Genomic DNA, 20,449 nt, shown 5'->3' on the forward strand with positions numbered 1-20,449 from the left:
GATGTCAACAAAGCTGCAATAGAGTGACATTAGTCATTCGGGACAACTGACATCTAACGCAGTCTCAGCCTAGACCATACAAGATTCAGACATTTACTGTAAACATATTTAATGCCTTATAAGAATTGAGAATGATAGAGTGTTCAATAAGTAGAATTGAGTTAATCGATAAATGGCTTGGGGGAAAATGATCCTTAATCTCGTAGCATCCATCACAATAAATGATAAGGAATGAACTATAAAAATGAAACATCTAACATAATATAAAAGTAAATAGTTTCATTGATGCTGGGTTGGAGGACTTTTTGATACTAATTAGGCAAAAGCCATAAAGGGAAAAACGTGAAAAATTTGCTTATGTAAACATTTTGAAACATCTATGTGGCCAAAAATACCATAGAACAAGTTTAAAAGCAAAAAGTTGATCAGAAGAAATTATTTGCAATCTATTTCAAATATTTCACAAATCATTAAGAAAAAGAAGACAATAATCAAAACTGACAAAGAACATAAACAACCCACAAAATAATTGTAAATGACCAATAAAAATATGAAGAAAAGCTTCAATCTAAATCGTATACAGGCCAGGCATGGTGGCTTACTCCTGTCATCCCAGCACTCTGCAAGACCAAGGTGGGTGAATCACTTGAGGCCAGGAGTTTGAGACCAGCCTGGCCAACATGGTGAAGCCAGATCTCTACTAAAAATATATAAACTAGCTGGGCTAGGTGGCATGTGCCTGTAATCCCTACTACTCAGGAGACTGAAGCAGGCAAATCACTTGAACCCAGGAGGCAGAGGTTGCAGTGAGCCAAGATGGCACCACTGTACTCCAGCCTGGGCAACATAGCAGGACTCTGTCTCAAAAAAAAAAAAAAAAAAAAAAAAAAGATAGACAAAGAAACAAAAATAAAAACAACGTTGAGATTACATTTTGCCGTTAAATTGTAAAGAGGCAATGTCGACAGTATAAGGGAAGATGGTAACCTCAGCCGTTGTTGGTGGAACTATAATTTTGTATCAGTCCTCCTAGATGTTAGATTGGCATTGTGTTGCAGATTCTCGACAATGTACATACCCTTTAACAAAGCAATTTAACTTCTAAAAATTATCCTAAAGAAGTAATTGGGCAAGTAAGTATGCAAATGTGAAATTAGAAGGTGATCAATTTTATTTACAATAACAAACAATTGGAAGCAGCGTAATTGTCCAGTATTATTAGTTATATCTATATAATAAAAGAGTATAGAACTAATAACATAGGATTATATCTATTGACATGTAAAAAGTTTATTGACAAAGCAAGCCACAAAACTGTATATTCAATATAATTTCATCTTGTTAAGAAAAATACACATATGCACAGGAAAAAAAAAACAGATGGATTCTAGATGAATTGTGCCTGTTACAAGGGTAACAAAAAGAAGGGGTTTCCTGTAGGGGGCGCCAATTCCCAAATATTGTGGAAGTTTCAGCCAAGAAAGGAAAGGTACTTGGTACCCGTTTTAGGAATAGCTGAACCAGTTCGCTGATTCTTTTTCCTACACCTCAAAGACCTCCTGGATGCTCCCATGATGTGAATTTAGACTGATTATCTTTTCTAGTGAGAATATGCAGCGACAGCTCTAGGGTGTATGCTTTTAACAATGACTTTTTGGTTCCTTGGCCTCTGGTTCATTGCCAGCTTCATGTTTACTTTCTGAATAAGCCTTTTAATGTCACAACTTTGTTCCATTACAGAATGCAACTGCTCTGCCAGGTACTTGGCGAAGAACAGATGTGCACTTAGAGAACCCAGAATACCACACCAGATGGTATTTCAAATATTTTTTAGGACAAGGTAATTAAACTATTGTGGTGGTTGGGAAGAAAGGGTATTCAGAATGAAAGGTAGTGTTAGTACAATTTCTAGTATCCTATATGAGTGAAACTAGCCATTTTAGGAGCACTAGCATCAGAGCATTTAACTTCAAGGTTAGTAGTAACGTTTGTAGGTTAAAAGATTCGATTCAGAGTCTCAGCCCTAAGAGTTTTTGCTCATAGTTTCCTTTTTTTATGGACATTTTTATCCCTGGGGAACTAAAGGAGATTAGACCATCTGAATAAGTGATTTGAGAAATAAGATGAATTTTCCAGGGTAGAAGAACAACTTTAGACTTAACAAGGCAATTGCCCTGTCAATATTGGGTTTTGAATTCTTAATTCAAAGTATTCAGTACAAGGCAATGAGGGAGACAATTGGTTCTCTGAGCTCCAGAGCCTGTATAGAACTAGAGAGACATGAAACTGTAGGCTCTGGCATCATTCATACATTCAGCCATGACAAGAATTTGTCACCTACTACATGCCAGGCAATGTGCAGAGCAATGAATATACAGTGGCAAAGACACACATGATATGGGTTTGGATCGTGATCCTGCCATTATTACTCAGAGAACCTTACACTAGCTACTCTCCATTTCTCTGTGACTCAGTTTTTTGTTTTTTGAGTTTTTTTTCTGTAAAGTAGAGATATTATGAATGCATACCTAGTAGGTTTGAATGGAAGTTTCAATGAGATATGCAGGAATAACACTAAGCCCAGTGCCTGGCACATGCCAAAAGCTCAATCATTAATAGCTATGTACATTTAAAGTGAAAGACTCAAGTGAAAATATACAGAAAGGTGGAAAACAGGAATATGGCTAGTGACAAAAGGTTTGAGAAATGGGAGAATAATCACTATTTTGGGATTCAAAATGAATTAGAGAGATTGTTTCTCAGGCTAATGTATTCATTTGTAGATATGATGCTTGAACTATGAAATGAGAGTGAACAGACCTAAATGATGCCTTTAAAGAAATCTGACTCTGTATTATTGTAAGAAGTTCCTTTATTTGGCCAGGCAAAATTTATTGCTGTGTTGCGGGGGAGACAGAAGCATTTATTTAAAAAAAAAGAAAACAGCAGGAAAGTCATCATCTTCCCAAATGCTTGCAAATAGTGCTCAGAGCAGTGAGGAAGAAAAATGGTGTCATGAGTTTGGATGCCTTCAGGTGCAGTAACAGAAAACCTGACTCAAACTGGTACAAACAGTAAGGAATATAACAAGAAACCCAGAGACAGGGCAAGCCCCAGGGTTGGAGGATTCAGAATCCCAGTAATGTCAAGGACCCAGGCCTTTCCCTTTTCCTGCTTCCCCATCCTTAGTGTGGCAACTTGGCCCTTGGGCTGGCCCTCTTCAGGATCACAAGATGGTTTCAGCAATTCCAGGCATCACTTATAGACTCCACCATGTCCAGAGGAAGAAGAAGGCCGTGTTTAGGAGTGAGGAAGCCTCTCTAGAAGCCCCTTGGCAGATTTCTCCTCCCGTCTCATTGGCTAGAATTTGGTCACATGTTCATTCCTGAACCAGACACAAGCAAGGGGATGAGGAGTGTATGATCAGCCAAGAGAGATCAGAGTCTATCCCAAGCTGGCTTTGGGATTATTGTTCCCTGAGCATGTGGGAAGGGTTGGACGCCACCTGCGGTGTCCTCTACCATCTGTCACTGGCAGAACCAGTTGCATTCTCACTGTTCTAAACCTTTCTTTTCCAGTCCATCAGAACTACATTGGAAACGACGCAGAGAAGAGCCCTTTCTTCTTGTCCGTGACGCTTTCTGACCAAAACAATCAACGTGTCCCTCAATACCGTGCAATTCTTTGGAGGAAAACAGTAAGTATATGGCTCACACTTGAAGCAAAATTCATGCATTGGTTTCAGGATATGACCCCTGTGTGGAGAACTGAGTGCCAGTTTCTTCTAGTGCATGCATCATAGTTTTCTCATGATTCACTTCTGAGAAGTGACATTGCCTTTGCTCAAAGCACCTTGTCTTCTGCACCAGGAGGCTGTTTTCTGGCCTTCAAAAAAAAACTTATTTATTTTATGTTTGCTAATTACAGCATTCTAGTCTCTTCTGATTTAAATACTCTCTTTAAGATGACTCTGTCTCTTTTGGGCAAACAATCAGTCTTTCCAATTTTTTCCCTCCTCCTGCTCCTCTTGCAGTTAGTATTTGTGCACTTGGGGAGCAGGCTTATGACACCTAATGGTCGCAGAAGAGAACCATGGATCCACATGGGCCCTCTGAGTTCTGTCTGATCTCCATTGTGGAGTGACTGATATAATTGATTCCTCTGGCTTTTTTGAGTCATTGGAAAGCATCTGCCCCTGAAACCCATCGTGCCAGCCATTTGGCTCTTGTAAAGTCACTCCTTGTTCTGATCCCAGGTCTCTGCTAGTCTCTGAACCACTCAAAGCTCTCCATCCCTCCTGGGGCACATCCTCTATGAGCCATAGCTCAGATGTGAGGAGGCAGGACCATTGCCATAGGCCTGCGTGTGTCTTATTTCTGGTCATTAACACTTGCAGCCACTGAGTTGCTACCCTTCACCAAGATCAAACCAGGTGCTGGGTGGACTTAAGATTCCTCTGGAAGGCCAGGCCAGGGAAGGGGCCTCTAGTTCAAATGCTCTGAGGTGCCTCCAGGTCTTCCCCTGACAAATTTGTAGTATCCCACAACCCCTTCAAAGCCTGTACTTGGCATGGGGGCATCAAGGGCCCTGGTATCCACCTCTTGGCTGCCCACCTGCCTGCCTACCTACCTGCCTGCCTTCCTTCTTTCCTTCCTCCCTCCCTTCCTCCTTCCCCTCTCCTCATCTTCCCCTCCCCCTCCCCTCTAACCCTTTCCTCATCTCCCCCTCCCTCCCCTCCCCCTTTCTTCATCTCCCCCTTCCTCCCTTCTCCTTCCCCTTTCCCCCTCCTCATCTGTCCCTCCCTCTCCTCCCCCTCTCCCTCTCCTCATCTCCCCCTCCCTCCTTTCCCCCTCCCCCTCCCCTTCTCCTCATCTCCCCCTCTCCCTCCCTCCAAGGCAGGAGAGGGTGGGTTTCCCCCTTCTTCCACCTTTCTGGAATGGACTTTCTCAATGTCATATCTTCTTCCTCCAGGAAATAGCTATCACATCCTCACTGAGATGGCTGCCATATATGAGGGGAGACATAGTGGGACAAATGCAGGGGGAACATTTGCTTATTTCAGTTTCCAAAGATATTGTCTGTATGATATTATAAGTTGTGATAAGGACTCTGAAGACAGAGAATGACAGAGCATGATACAGGAGCCCTGCTTAGATGAGACAGTTTAGGGAAAGCTTCCTGAGGTGGCACCCAGCAAATAGAGACCTGAAGGATGAAAGGGAACCAGTCGCATGATGAGTTGAAGGGGAGAGTTCCAGGTAGAAGGAACAACAAATGCGAGACAAACAAGGGTTACTCATAGCTGGTATTAGAGAAGCCTAGGAGGTGGAATTTAAACCCCAGTCTTGCATATCTCTATTGTGTTTCTTCTGTCATAAACGGCTCACACAAAGAAAATATGAAAAATGATTCATACTTGTTGTAAAAATTCCATCCAAACAATACAACAAGTAAAAAGATCCAACTGCTTGGAGATAATCACTGCAACAGGCTTCTAGACATCTATCCATATACACACACCTGCACACACACACCTGTTACACAGGTAATCTTTGACGTATACTTCTGCATACTTGCTGTGCTCACTTGGTGTTGCCTGATATATACATGCACTTGACTCTACCTGTGCGTTTGATGTTTCCACTGAACACAGAACTATTTTACTTGAACATTGACTCTGGAAACTAGTAGCTTCCAGGGAAAAGATGAGGAAGAGCTTTACCAGTTTGTAGTGAAGAAAAACAAACCCATAATCCCAGGATCCCTGGGTTTCACACCCACATAGGCAGCTCACGAAGGTATCACTGTTACCCAGTGTAGCACTGGAGCCCTGTGCTGTGCCATACATTCCCCCCGAGCTGCCCTTGGCTTCTCTTTAAAACTGCTTTTGGGCTGGGCATGGTGGCCCATGCCTATATTCCCAGCACTTTGGGAGGTTGAGGCAGAAGGATTGCATGGGACCAGGAATTTGAGACTAGCCTGGGCAACGTAGTGAGACCCTATCCACTACAAAAAAATAAAAATAAAACTGCCTTTGGTGTGTTGGGTAAGAAGAAAAGGTAGACAAGGTAGGATCTGAGCTAGAGGGGCAGATTTACGACCGTCTCCTAGACAGGAGATGGAGTATAGGCTGGAGCGGGTTAAAAAGCAAAGCCACAGAGGAAATCAGCTCTCAATGGGTAGGATCTGTAGAATCAGAAAACGTGTGTGTAGTTCTTAATATTCCTCTATAATTGGGAAAAAATAATCTCTGTAACACAAACTACAAAGCAAAAGCTCAGCCCAGTTTCCTTGGCTAATGGAGAACCTGTAAGAAGGGCTCTCTCTAGTGCAACTTCTCATCCTCAGCTGCAAAGACATCCTCCTCCCTGGCCTGGAAAGGGGTGAGAGTAGCAGGTCTCCAGGGGTGTAGGAATGAAAGTTTCATTTATGCAAAGAGAACATGGGCTTGGAAAGTTCAAAGAACTCCACTCCATTGCCATTGTTCAGGGCTTAGACAGATGAATTGGCAGATATGTCCCAATAGCAGAAGAAAAATTATATTTACTTCAGCTGGGCATGGTGGCTCATGCTTGTAATTCCAGCACTTTGGGAGGCCAAGGCAGGTGGATCACCTGAGGTCAAGAGTTTGAGACCAGCCTGGCAAACATGGTGAAACCCCTTCTCAAAAAAAAGAAAATAAAAGAAAAATCATATTTACTTCTTTGCTCATTTCCTCAAAGAAATGTTCTTAACCTCCTCTAGGTGTTTGTGATGACAATTCTAGGACTAGTCTAGGTCAGGAAGAAAGTTTTAAATGTGCAGTATGTGATAATCGTGTTTGCTAACTGTGTAGTGTAAAGCCTTTGTGAATTCTAAATCTGTGTCACCTCTTAGACAGTTAGGAAGAGAGTAGCACTCATCTGTTCTGGGTGGTGTGGACATTAGACTGAATCAGTTAGGCAATTCTTCATTCCCTTTTCAGTCAAAAAAATATTCATTGAGTATTTCTATGAATCAGTCACAGTTGGTACTTGTTTAGGAGAAAAGAGACTTCAAATAAGAAAACAGATAAATATAAAATTACATATTATGAAAACCTCTCTGAAAGATTCAGGGGATTTCTAGTTCAAAAAGTTTTGACTGGGAGACATTATTTTTTAGGTCCCATCAGACATGTGGAGACTGTTGTCTTCTTATGATCTTTGAGGCTTATTTGATGTTCGGCTCAGAGACCAAATTCCCATCTGGGTGCAGTGGCTCACACCTGTAATCCCAGCACTTTGGGAGGCTGAGGTGGGGGGATCACCTAAGGTCAGGAGTTTGAGACCAGCCTAGCCAACATGGCAAAACCCCATCTCTACTAAAAATTAGCCAGGCCTGGTAGCCCATGCCTGTAATCCCAGCTACTCAGGAGGCTGAGGTGGGAGAATCACTTGAACCCAGGAGGCAGAGGTTGCAGTGAGCCAAGATTGTGCCACTACACTCCAGCCTAAGCGACAGAGCCAGACTCCATCTCAAACAAAAAACAAAAAAACAAATTCCCTTCTCATCTGGTTCAGATGGCTCAGGTGCTCTACATAATAGCTAAGACACTGAAGACCTGTATATTGAAGGCCATGCTGAAATCCACACATGTTGGGGTGGGGAGATCCTGGAAGTTGCTATTAAACTTGAGCAAGATTGTTTTCAGATATAGAATGTGTTTATTAATATGCATGCCCCTTGAGGAGAAAGGAGAAAGACTGGACATGGGTTTCTTTTGAGTGACCAGAGAGGCTCTTTTGGAGATGGAAGTTGTATAACTTGTCACTGATTTGATGTTTGTACTTTTCCAGGGTTCCCAGAAAATATGCCTTCCCTACAGTCCCACAAAAACTCTTTCTGTGAAGTCCATCTTAAGGTGAGTTCTAACAGGTAGAAACCCCATGCATGGATTTGGAGCCCTTTATACACTGTTTTCTCCTGTGATCATTCTGATGTTACCTTTCCATTGTCTTGAGGCTTGACTGTGTGCAAGACATTTTCTAAGCACTTGATATGACATGCATCACTCTGTGTAATCATCACAGCAACCCTGTAGGGCAGGTGCTGTGACTGTGCCTGTTTTATAGATGAGGAAATGGAGGTTCAGAGAGAGAAAACCAAGGTCAGATAGCAAGTGTGTGGTAGAACCAAGGCCTGTGAAACCAAGGCCTGAGTCCAGGTCCAACTGATTTTGAGCATTGTTCTTAGACATCTCCCCATACAGCATTAGTTGCCAGCTTCTTTTTTCTTGTATGCACTCAGAAACTTTAGTTTTATAAAGATAATCAAGAAATATTTTTCCTTCCATTTTTCTACCTTGAAATAGAAACCCAGATATCAGCAAAGAATGTGCTTATTCTTTGCCAGACAGAATGTTAAATGGATGGAATATCTGGGTGCTCCCTGCTCAGCCACCTCTCGTGCCTCCACCCTCCCACCTCCCTCCCATCTCTCTCCCATGCTTAGATGGCAGCCTCCGCTAGGAATGCCACCATTTGGATCCAGCCTGTTGCTTTGTCACCAGCTAAGATGTTACATCATAGTAATGGTAGCTTCTGTTTGTCAGGCACCGTGCTGAATGCTTTACAAGTGTTCTCTGAGTCAGTCTTTAAACTAGCTTCATGAAGTAGATCTAATATTATCTCCACTCCGCTTATCAGGAATTGGAGCCTCAGAGAGGTGAAGGGATCTGACAAAAATCTCACAGCTGGTAAATCACAGAGTTGGAGTCCATGTGACTCCAGAGCTTGGGTTGTTTAAGCAGTAATGCCCTATCATGTGAAGGACAAAGCTTATCTCAGAGCCCTGGTGATTTCCTCTCTATTTGTCTGGAGCTACATGGTGGTAGATGTGTTTCCAGTGTTCCTAGGTGACACATAATAGCTACAACTCATCCTTACCAAAATGGCTCTTACAGTGACAAACTTGACTCTATCTGTTGGGGATTGCATCTGCTAATGAAAAGGCACCAAAGCCGGGTGTGGTGGCTCATGCCTGTAATCCCAGCACTTTGGGAGGCCGAGGCGGGCAGATCACGAGGTCAGGAGTTTGAGACCAGCCTGGCCAACATAGTGAAACCCCATCTCTACTAAAATACAAAGATTAGCCAGTGTGGTGATGGGCGCCTGCAGTCCTAGCTACTCTGGAGACTGAGGTGGGAGAATCACTTGAACCCTGGAGACAGAGGTTGCTGTGAGCCAGGACCACGCCATTGTACTCCAGCCTGGGTGACAGAGTGAGACTCTGTCTCAAGAAAAAAAAAAAAGTCACCAAGACTAGGAAGTAAAAACCGTATATCCCACTTTCAAGCTTCATTTGGTCTCCAGATTGCAGACCTTTTTCTGTCTGCTCTGTGCCTTCTGATTTTTCTTCTCAGCAGTTTTGAAGCTTGAGTCAAGCTTCCCCACCAAGAGGCTAACATTTTTGCTGAGCACAGAAATATTCTGCTGCTTTCAAGGAGCTATAAATCTTAATTTGCTTGGAGAGTAATACCTTCACTTACACTGGTTTAAGATTTCTGTGAATTCTTTTTTTCTAAAAAGCAGTTTACTCAGCTGGGCGCGGTGGCTCACGCCTGTAATCCCAGCACTTTGGGAGGCTGAGGCAGGCAGATCACCTGAGGCCGGGAGTTCAAGACCAACCTGACCCATATGGAGAAACAGCATCTCCATTAAAAAAAAAATTAAAAAGAAAAAAAAAAGTTTACTCTGGCTCCTTTCCTATTTATGTTTAAAAACTAGTCATTTCATTTTGTTGTAATTTCATTTAATTATGAGCAAGGCCTTAGCTTTTCAGTACATCCTCATAGCCAGAGCAAGGTATAGCAAGATTTTAAAGATATGATAGACTACAAGTTCTACAGTTGCTGTCAGCAGAAGAAAAGATTTTACCTTCTTTTGTTACAAGAATGTACCTGAAAACTTAAAAGGAAATTAAAATATAAATGCTATAGAGTCACATAAGCCTGGATTCAAGTCCTGGCTCTGCTTTTTACCAGATTTTCATCCTGTTATTTAACTTCTGATCTTCAATTTCCTCATCTTTAAAATGGGGCTAAAATAGTACTTGCCTCATAAGGACTAAATGAGACAATCCATGAAAAGCATTTATCACAGTATCTGGTGTATTGTAAGTACTCTAGAAATTCTTTATTATTTTTAACTTTCACTTATAAATATTGGAATATTAGCTGAAAGGAACTCTAGAGAGCATCTATTTCAATATCATTGTTTTACCTTTATAGGAACTTAGGTTCAAAGGAATTTACATTGCTTGTCCAAAGTAAAACATTTTTAAAAATCTTGTTAAGGTTGGCCTAGAAATTTCAGTTAAATATTCATTACATTTTGTCACTTTAAGAATCTGGAAGAGTGGCCAAGGTTACCTGAAACAGACGTTCCTGATTTCTTTCTTCGTCTCTTATTAGATGAGTATCATTAGGAGTCAAGTTATATAAGTCAAGTACATTTGGTGTTGGTTACTTTCATCTGTTCGTTCATTGATCACTCATTTATTGATTTGTATCTTCTGAGTGTCAGGCCTTTAAGGAAAACAGCCGTGATTTTCTAGAAGCTACTTTTTAACTTCTCTAAAGAACCAAGGCTTACTCTACATTATTTAAGTTTCCAGCATGCTGCAGCTCATCCTGTCCATTCTTATTTCAGTGCCATGAATCTGGACAAATTTGAGAAAGGCCCCAGGGAAATTTTTCATCCTGAAATACAAAAGGTAACAGAAAATTTTATGCTTCATAATTGTATGAAATTGATTACAGTGTTGGGATAGAACTGACAGGTCATCAGTAATCCTTAGCCTAGGATACAAAGCAAAGTCACCTATGCAACTTAAAAAAAATCATCATGAGAGAACCTCACACCTACGGTTCTAATTTGATGGGTTTAGGGTAGGGTCCGGGTATCTGTGTTTTTCAGAAGTTCCAGAAGTGATTCTGATGCATAGCCATTCCTGAGAACCACAGAGCTATCCTCAGTCCTCAAACCAATAGGGTGTACATTCAGAAAACTCTTACTGGCTTAAAAGCCACCCTCTTTACTGAGTAATATAGAATTGTGTGGAATGTTAAAGAGATTTTCTTTTTTTTATTTTTTGAGACAGAGTTTCACTCTTGTCGCCCAGGCTGGAGTGTAGTGGCGTGATTTCGACTCACTGAAACCTCTGTCTCCCAGATTCAAGCGATTCTCCTGCCTCAGCCTCCCGAGTAGCTGGGATTATAGGCACCTGCCACCACACCCAGATAATTTAGTAGAGATGAAGTTTCACCATGTTGGCCAGGCTGGTCTCAAACTCCTGACATCAGGTGATCCACCCACCTCAGCCTCCCTAAGTGCTGGGATTACAGGTGTGAGCCACCACGCCTGGCCAGGAATGTTAAAGAGATTTTTTTAAAAATTGATCAATACAAAACATGGTTGATTGAGCTCTTACTCATGTAGTACACTGTGTTGGGTACCATCAAGGATAAAAGGTATCCAGAAAGCCATCCCTGTTTTCTTAGGGCTTAATGTTAAGGGAAAACAGTCTGCCTTGGGAGAGAAAAAAATTTAGTCATAATTTAGGTGATGGTTTATCAGAAAAATGTCAATGAAACTTTTGTCTTCTTGTTATAATCAATTTAGCTTTGAAACTTAGAAACACAGAAATCACTAGTAGTGTGCCTGCCATGTGTCAAGCTGAGATTGAAGTAGTTGAGTATACCAGGGATGGGTGACAAGGGAGGAGGCTAGAGAGGCAGGCTAGAATTTTATCCAGGAGGCAGCAGGGAGCCAGCAGAACCTTTAAGCAGGGAGCATCATGCTCAAATTTGCTTTTTAGGAAAATAATAGGAGGATTTATCGGAACATGAACAGTCTTTGCTTGCATGTCTTTAAAATACAGTTAGCTTTCAAAATAAGGTTATCGACTCTCGGCTTACCCCAAATATAGAGTTGTGAATTCCCATATCTTTTGTTTTGTTGTAATTTTAAAATAGTGTTTATACCCAGCCTCAACCCCAGACAGAAATCATGCAAAAATGGGTATGTTAGGTTAAACTATAAGCGACTTTAAGCCGTCCAGGCTTATTACAAGTGATTCTTTATAAAAAAATTTTGAAACAAACTAGAATTATAAATATGTCAGTACCAGTGTGCCCTAATTACTTCACTCATGCAGGTTATTATTCCTAATCCTTCTTTAAGCCTTGGTCTGATTCCCCACACCAACTCTGCTTCCCAGACACTGAGCCCCAAAACCTACAGAGCCAGCTCTTTGACACTTCTTTCTGCCTCTTGCTACTGAGCCAGTTCCCTCAGCAGAGCTCATCCCTGCTCAGTCATCCCTGTATGATTTCTCTAGAAGAGGAAAAAAGAAAAAAAAAAAAAGATATAGCAGCATTCTGCCTATTTATATCACAAGTCTGTGCCTGTTTTTACCAAGAGTACTTTTATGCTTTCCTACATTCGTGTAGGAAAGCATATGGCTTATTTCCCCTTATAAAAAAGGAACCATTCATGAACTTTCCCCTTGTCCTCTGTGTGTATGAGTGAGCACATGTGTGTGAGCCTCAGAGATGCAGGGTGAAGGCTGTCATCACATTTCTGTAGGGTTCCCTTAGGAACAGTTGAGCAACAGGCTTTATGTAGAGAGGAAAGAGTTCTTCAAAATTGTAGGAGCCAAAGAGTAAACAGAAGGTAAACCAATTGTGTTACAAAGAAGGCATCTTACCACAAAGAGCGAAGGTGGCCGGTACTGTTTTTAAATGTTATTTGTCTGTTTCTGGCTGCTATACTGTAGTAACGTCTTCCTTGACCAAAATCCAGAAGCAATGTGTGATTAAGCTAGCTTTAAATAGATAGAGAAATCAGGGTATCTATGTGCTTCTTCCTACTTCTATCCATCAAGATTGTTTCCAGATAGTTGTGACATGTTTCCTAAATGACCAGGTATTTTATAAAAACCTGTAGAGCTAAATTTAATTTTTAAAACATTTCTATGTTTTAAAAAAATGTATGTGTAAAATCACTCTCCTATATCCCGTATATGTGAAAAAAATCAGTGTCAGCCTAAAACTAATGATTAGAATCATGCATACATCTAAAGCAATGCCAGTAGGACTGTATTAAGAAACACCATTACTAGCCAAAATTATACCTTCTGGGCTAAAATTACACACCAGAAACCAGCAAAAAGAGGACTTAGCTGCACAAATTCAGGAACAAGAGTATTTTAAAAATCTGAATCATGTTAAGTGGGACATTGGCAAACCAGGGCAAATTACAGCACCATTCACTTCTGAACAAATGGAATCCAAAATAAGGAAACTGCAACATAATTAACCTGACAGCCTATGACATCCCTCCTGCCTCTACAGCTGAATGTTGAGACTCTAGCCCTGAGCTCAGCCGGGACTCCTATTGCAAGGCTATGATTCCTTCACCCTAGCCCTCTGAGGAGCTTACCAGGCCAGGGACTGGTTGCAAAACATTTCAGTCCTAATGCTTGCAGGGCTAGTGGCAATTGAGAAGCTGAGAGGTGTGACCTTTTTCTTATTCACTACAGTTAGCATGGAAGGAGCACTGGTGTGGGTGTTAAAAGGACTGGTCATGAGATTCAGAGCTGACACAGGCCACATGACCTTAACTGGAGATCCAATTCCTCCACCTGTGACTCAGGAACAATTAAACTGTTCCCTCCATAAATATATATATATTTAAGTTTATATATATAAATATATATTTATACCCCCATAAATATATATAAATATATATATTATTTATATATATATATGTATAAATATATATACCTACATCAGTAGGTATACATCAGTAGGGTATTTTTATTTATTTGTTTATTTACTTATTTATACCTACTGATGTACCCATAAAAATTAAAAATAAAAACATAAAAAAATAAAAACCACAAGATGTTGAGAAAGATCAAAATAAACCATGGAAAGAGCATTTTATGATGATATATACAGCGACATGCAAACATAAAGTCCCAATGTAAAAAATACGTAACATAATTTTATTTTTTCCCAGAATTCAGAAATAATACAGCCAGGCATGGTGGCTCGTGCTTGTAATCCCAGCACTTTGGGAGGCTGAGGCAGGAAGACCACTTGAGTCCAAGAATTGGAGACCAGCCTGGGCAACATAGTAGAACCCTGTCTCTACAAATAATACAAAAAAATAGCTGGGTATGATGGTACATGCCCATAGTCCCAGCTACTTGGGAAGCTGAGGTGGGAGGATTGCTTGAGCTCAGGAGGTCGAGGCTGCAATGATCCAAGGTTGCACCACTGTGTTTCAGCCTGGGGGACAGAGCCAGACCCTGTCTCTTAAAAAAAAGAAAAGAAAAAGAAAGAAAGAATAAAATAAAGATGGCTGAGTTCTGAATGAAAGAGGCTTTCTGTTAAATAAAATCCAGGTTTGTGTGCCTCTCACAATTCTTTCAGAATTGCCTAGTCTCCAGCTGACACAGCTCTTCCTGAGAGAGACTGTAGGGCCAGAAGGAGGGTGAGGGTGCCTCCAGCCTCCCTGCCTCCATCCTGACCCTCGGCGCCTCTGCACTGTCCCCTGGGCCATTCCTTCCCCCTTCACCCAGCCACAGGGTCCCTGTCAGAGCCTTGGCTTTGGTGTCCACTTACCAACCAGAATCTACTTTTTTAGAAGTTCTGGAAAAGATGGGACTTCTTGTAATAAGTTTACAAGCTTTTATATGGAGTGACCCAGAATGAAAAGGAAAGTAATTTAAGGTTTATTAAATCTCTGTTGTGTACCAGGTCTTCCACACATACTCACAGTGATCTTTACAGGGGTTAAGACAGATGTTATCCTTGGACCATGGAGAAGGAAGCAGAGACCCAAATAGATTAAATGACTTGTGCCCAAACACAGTTAAGGATGTGACAGCAGGGATTCAAAGGATTGTTTAGGTTTGCTGCTCCATGCTGCTCTTACGAGATGGTCTTATAGGGGACAAAGATCCAAGACCCTTGGCTCCCACCTTTGTCATAGTTGTTGATTCTTTTTCCCCAAAACAAAGCTCCTATAACCAACTTTTAACATTATTTTCAAAATGTCATTGTGAGCAAACCGAAGCTTGACTTCCACAGCAAGTCAAAATGAAATAATTATTGTTATGCCTGCATTTAACTTTTAAAACTTTATTTGACAGGACTTGCTGGTCCTTGAAGAACAAGAGGTGAGTAATTCTATGGACATATTTGCCCCTGCTCAGCTCTGCCTCCATGTTTGTAAATAGACTTCTCCTTTTACTGTAAACCCAGCCTTTGCTTTCTGCCAAACCTCCATGTAGATTGCATAGTGGGACACATTGCACAGAAAGACCTTACTGGCCTGAATTTTAAGGTATATTTTAGAATTTTCTATGCATCTAGCCAGAAAGCTATAAAAACAATCAAACTACTTAAATCTTCCTGGAAGCATTTAATGTGTTAAGCTTATGATCAAGGTGAGTAATGAGGTTTTAATTTTCATTAAAGTAGGGTGTTTGTGCTTTATTAGGATGCTCTTCATATACAAAATGCTGAATTTATTTGCATGTTGCCATTCCCTGTTGCCCCCATTAAAAATATAAATGTATTGGATTTTCATTTTCTTTTTTTTTTTTTTTTTTTGAGACAGAGTCTCGCTCTGTTGCCAGGCTGGAGTGCAGTGGCAAAATCTCAGCTCACTGTAACCTCTACCTCCCAGGTTCAAGCTATTCTCTTGCTTCAGCCTCCTGATTAGCTGGGTCTACAGGCACGTGCCACCACACCCAGCTAATTTTTGTATTTTTAGTAGAGACGGGGCTTTACCACGTTGGTCAGGATGGTCTCAGTCTCTTTACCTGTACTCTGCCCGCCTTGGCCTCCCAAAGTGGTGGCATTACAGGTGTGAGCCACCGCACCCGGCCCAATATTTTTGAGTTTCTAAATATATAACTAACATAGGAAAATATCGAAAATATTATCAGTAGGCAATGGAGTAAATAAATTATGGTCTGGCCGGGCGCGGTGGCTCAAGCCTATAATCCCAGCACTTTGGGAGGCCGAGGCGGGTGGATCACGAGGTCGAGAGATCGAGACCATCCTGGTCAACATGGTGAAACCCTGTCTCTACTAAAAATACAAAAAACTAGCTGGGCATGGTGGCGCGTGCCTGTAATCCCAGCTACTCAGGAGGCTGAGGCGGGAGAATTGCCTGAGCCCAGGAGGCGGAGGTTGCGGTGAGCCGAGATCACGCCATTGCACTCCAGCCTGGGCAACAAGAGTGAAACTCCGTCTCAAAAAAAAATAAAAATAAAAATAAAAAAATAAATTATGGTCTATGTATCTTATGCCTCAGTAAATAGCAATATCTTTTGTCTCATTGCTCAGGCCAAACTTGGAAAAATTCTTAATGTATGTCTTTCTCTCTCTTATATCTAACGTATCAGCACATCCTGGTGACACCTCTTCATAAAATATCCCTAATCCAAACACTTCTGAACACTTCTACCACAACCACTGTGATGTGAAGATGCCACCCCATCTTCTCTTGCCTGGGCTCTGCAGTCTCCTAACTCTTCTCCTGGGTTCCTCTCTCACCCTCTCATCTGGTTTCCAGATAATAGCCAATGGGCCTTCTGAAACATGTGGAATCAGGTCATCTCTCTGCTCAAAACTCTAAAGGCTTCCTGTCCCATTCAAAGGGAAGCCCCAGATCCTGACCCTGGCCTGCTGGAGCCTGCGCAATCTGGCCCCACTACCTCACCAGTCATCACACTAACTATACTGACTTCCTTATTCTTCCATCTCCTCAGAAAGAGTCTAGGGTTCCCAGGGCTGGGGACGCTTGTTCCCCAGACCTCCAACTCCTTGGTTCAAGTGATCCTCCCACCTCAGCCTCCTGAGTAGCTATAACTGCAGACTCATACAACCATGCCTGGCTACATTTTTATCCATATTTTGTTCATCTTAGATTTATATTTGTTACAAGAGAATTATGGACTCCATATGTAATTTGTAAAAGGCAAAAAGTAAGAATAATCACATTTCTGGTAAAAATTTGAAAAATACAGAAATGCACAAAAGATAAAAGGAAAAAAATCACATGCAGTCACAGAGACAACTACTATTAACATTTTTTTTATATGTGTTTGTTATATTTCACATAAAATTAAGATTATATATAGCTTTTATATCTCAAAATTACTCTCTTCATTAATCCACAGATGTTTATTGAGCGCCCACTGAGTACATGCACAAGCCTGTTGTAATGAACAAACAGTAGAGAAAATGTACCAATAGGGAATGTGAATGTGCCCCCTGCCCCAATTTCACCACTTCTAGCCTCTGAAAGAATGCTTGTTAACTGTTTATTGCTTCCTCCTCTGCTTTTTTTGAAACTCCCAAGTTTTGAAAAATAAGTGGCTGATCTCTTTATTTCTCAATTTTATTTCCTTGCTAAGGAAATATTAGCTTGAAGCAACAGTAGTCACTTGTCATGACAACTTGAGGTGTGAGCAATGGCCATGATCCTCCAGAGCTTGTCTGAGAGCTATGTGGCAAGGCATTCTTTTAATCCTGCTGCTTCTCTACTTGGATCAATTGGGAGCATTTTTCCCAATGCCAGCCTATTCTAGTGGTAAACTATTAGCTGCAAAGATGGGCAGGGAACACAAACAATACTAGTGAGGCTCCCGAAAAGTTAGCATGTTGGTAAATTGATGGCAGTGTCCTGAAACACATGTTTTGTTTGCTGCATAGAGAGGCACCCCCATGAGAGAACACATTATCCCAAGCTGTAATACACATGGAGGCCAGGCGCGGTGGCTCACACCTGTAATCCCAGCACTTTGGGAGGCCGAGGCGGGTGGATCACAAGGTCAAGAGATCGAGACCATCCTGGTCAATATGGTGAAACCCCGTCTCCACTAAAAATACAAAAAATTAGCTGGGCATGGTGGTGTGTGCCTGTAATCCCAGCTACTCAGGAGGCTGAGGCAGGAGAATTGCCTGAACCAGGAGGTGGAGGTTGCGGTGAGCCAAGATCCCGCCATTGCACTCCAGCCTGGGTAACAAGAGCAAAACTCTGTCTCAATAAATAAATAAATAAATAAATAAATAAATAAAAATATACATGGAGAGAGGAGAGATGTACAGGAACATGTGGAACCCTAGAAATATGGAGGCATTGCCCAAACAGGAGTAACAAGGAACCAGGGGTGTCTCATTTTGAATAAGGCCATCATTTCTCGGTTCCAAAAAATTCTTCTGGAATCATTGGGACTTGACTTTCCCCTCATACTTTGCTTTTCTGAGAAGAACTGTAATTCATAGCATACTACTAATTTCCAAGAATGTGACTGCATGTTGGTTTGTAATCAGGTTGAATTTTGTCTTGTAAAATTTAAAACTTAGAAAATGTAAATTTCATCCAAGCAGGAATGACAGATGTGACCTTATCTGTAAATTGAATGTTTGAGCAGGACTTACATCCTGAGAAAACCAGTGCCTGTGGATTCCCTTTAGCAGCACCTCCCTCCAGGGGTCCAGGTCTGGCCTTGAGACCTTGAGAGCTCTGAATGGCTGGTTAAAATATTATCTGTTACAGTCCAGTTGCCCAAGATCAAACTATCCCCTGCTAAAATATGAAATAACTCATTACAATGAGCCATACCTTGATTTCTGGAGATAGGTGAAAACTGTTAGTCATAGACATCATTTGGGAAGTCCTGGACACCATGTTACCTAAATGAGGCCCTATAAATACGTTCAAGTACTTAACAAGGCCTGTGTAACACCAGACTTTCTGGAATCTCCACCTGAAGCAGGAGAAATTCATATAATTTATCATTTACACTGGAACCCTTTGAGAGTAATTATTAATAACATCAGGACAATAGATAAAACAGATATTACTTTATGTGCTTTTTAAGGGATCCTTGAGACATGTACTTACTGTCATCACTTCCAAAACAGAGAAAGAAAAGTTACAAACTATAAAACCCTAAAGTGAATAGAGGTCCTTGAAAAAATTCCAAGAAATTTATCAAAAGCTAGTTAGTGAGGAAGCAGTGATCATTTGGAGACATCGTTTGAAAAATAAGTTGTTTTTGACCAAGTTTATTTTTTTCGTCGTTATGCATATGGTCACTTATGTCATTAATATTTATTAGTCTTTTCCAATGTACTGTGGTCAGCACTGGGGACTCAGTGGAAAGGAAACAGTGTATGATCTCTCCTACACAGGACTCAGGTTCTAGTGGTAGAAACAGACAAATATGCAAGTTCAATGAAAGATTTACAGAATATGAATAGTGCTTCAAGGAGAATCAGCAAGGTGCTCTGATGGAGAATAACAGCAGGAAGGAGGGTGGCTTTATATGGGGAGATCAGGAAAGGCCACTCTGGAAATTGACACTTGAGCTGAAACCTGCATGATGGGAGACAGCCGGCCATCCCTGGAACTGTGGAAGAGTCCAGGTGAAGGGGTCAGTTTGGGAGTGTCCTCCCTCTTCCTAATTCTATGTAGAAAACTACCGGTGTGCATCTCAGGTGTGTTGTGGACAAAAAAAAAAAAAAAAAATGTTTGGATGCACAGCCTCAGAACTTGAATTTTCAGATTCTTAATTCTCCCAGATCTAGCTATCCTGACTGTTGGCAATTACCTTGACCTCCCACCTCTGACCTACTGGCCAATGTGCTTTAAATGTCTTTTTCCCTTGTCTACCTTTAACTGACCACCAAGAATTTCTTCATCTAGTGGTGAGTCAACCAACCTTGTAGGTTGATTCTCTTCCAACATTAGATTTTGTGTTTATTATTAAATACTCAGGTGCACAAAAAAAAAATAGAGAAAATAACATAACGAAGACCTATGAAACCACTACTGACGGCCTGGTGGCTCACGCCTATAATTCCAGCACTTTGGGATTTCCAAGGCAGGCATATTGCCTGAGGTCAGGAGTGCAATACCAGTCTAGCCAACATGGTGAAACCCTACCTCTACTAAAAATATAAAAAAATCAGTGGGACGCGGTGGTGTGCCCTGTAATCACAGCTACTCGGGAGGCTGAGGCAGGGGACTATTGCTTGAACCAGAGAGGTGGAGGTTGCAGTGAGCCAAGGTCATGCCACTGCACTCCAGCCTGGGTGACAGAGTGAGACTCTGTCAAAATAATAATAATAATAATAAAACGCTATTCAATTTAAGAAAAAACATTAAAAGCTGGGCATGGCGGCTCATGCCTGTAATCCCAGCACTTTGGGAGGCCGAGGTGGGCGGATCACCTGAGGTCAGGAGTTTGAGACCAGCCTGACCAACATGGAGAAACCCCATCTCTACTAAAAATACAAAATTAACCAAGCATGGTGCCGCATGCCTGTAATCCCAGCCACTCGGGAGACTGAGGCAGGAGAATTGCTTCAATCCAGGAGGCAGAGGTTGTGGTGAGC

The 20,449-nt window shown here is 41.4% G+C and overlaps 1 protein-coding gene across 3 annotated transcripts in view; it reads left to right on the forward strand.

Annotated features, from left to right (window-relative positions):
• GARNL3 (GTPase activating Rap/RanGAP domain like 3) overlaps positions 1 to 20,449 on the forward strand; it is a 180,989-nt gene that overhangs the window by 94,717 nt on the left and 65,823 nt on the right. For all 3 annotated transcript variants that reach the window (XM_039475090.2, XM_074395365.1, XM_074395366.1), the window contains 5 exons: positions 1,741 to 1,840; positions 3,579 to 3,697; positions 7,818 to 7,882; positions 10,671 to 10,734; positions 15,184 to 15,210. In XM_039475090.2, coding sequence (XP_039331024.1) covers positions 1,741 to 1,840; positions 3,579 to 3,697; positions 7,818 to 7,882; positions 10,671 to 10,734; positions 15,184 to 15,210 — 375 coding nt within the window. The remainder of the gene's footprint in view (positions 1 to 1,740; positions 1,841 to 3,578; positions 3,698 to 7,817; positions 7,883 to 10,670; positions 10,735 to 15,183; positions 15,211 to 20,449) is intronic.

The sequence above is a fragment of the Saimiri boliviensis genome, chromosome 2 (genome assembly GCF_048565385.1).
Source record: "Saimiri boliviensis isolate mSaiBol1 chromosome 2, mSaiBol1.pri, whole genome shotgun sequence".
NCBI lineage: Eukaryota > Metazoa > Chordata > Mammalia > Primates > Cebidae > Saimiri > Saimiri boliviensis.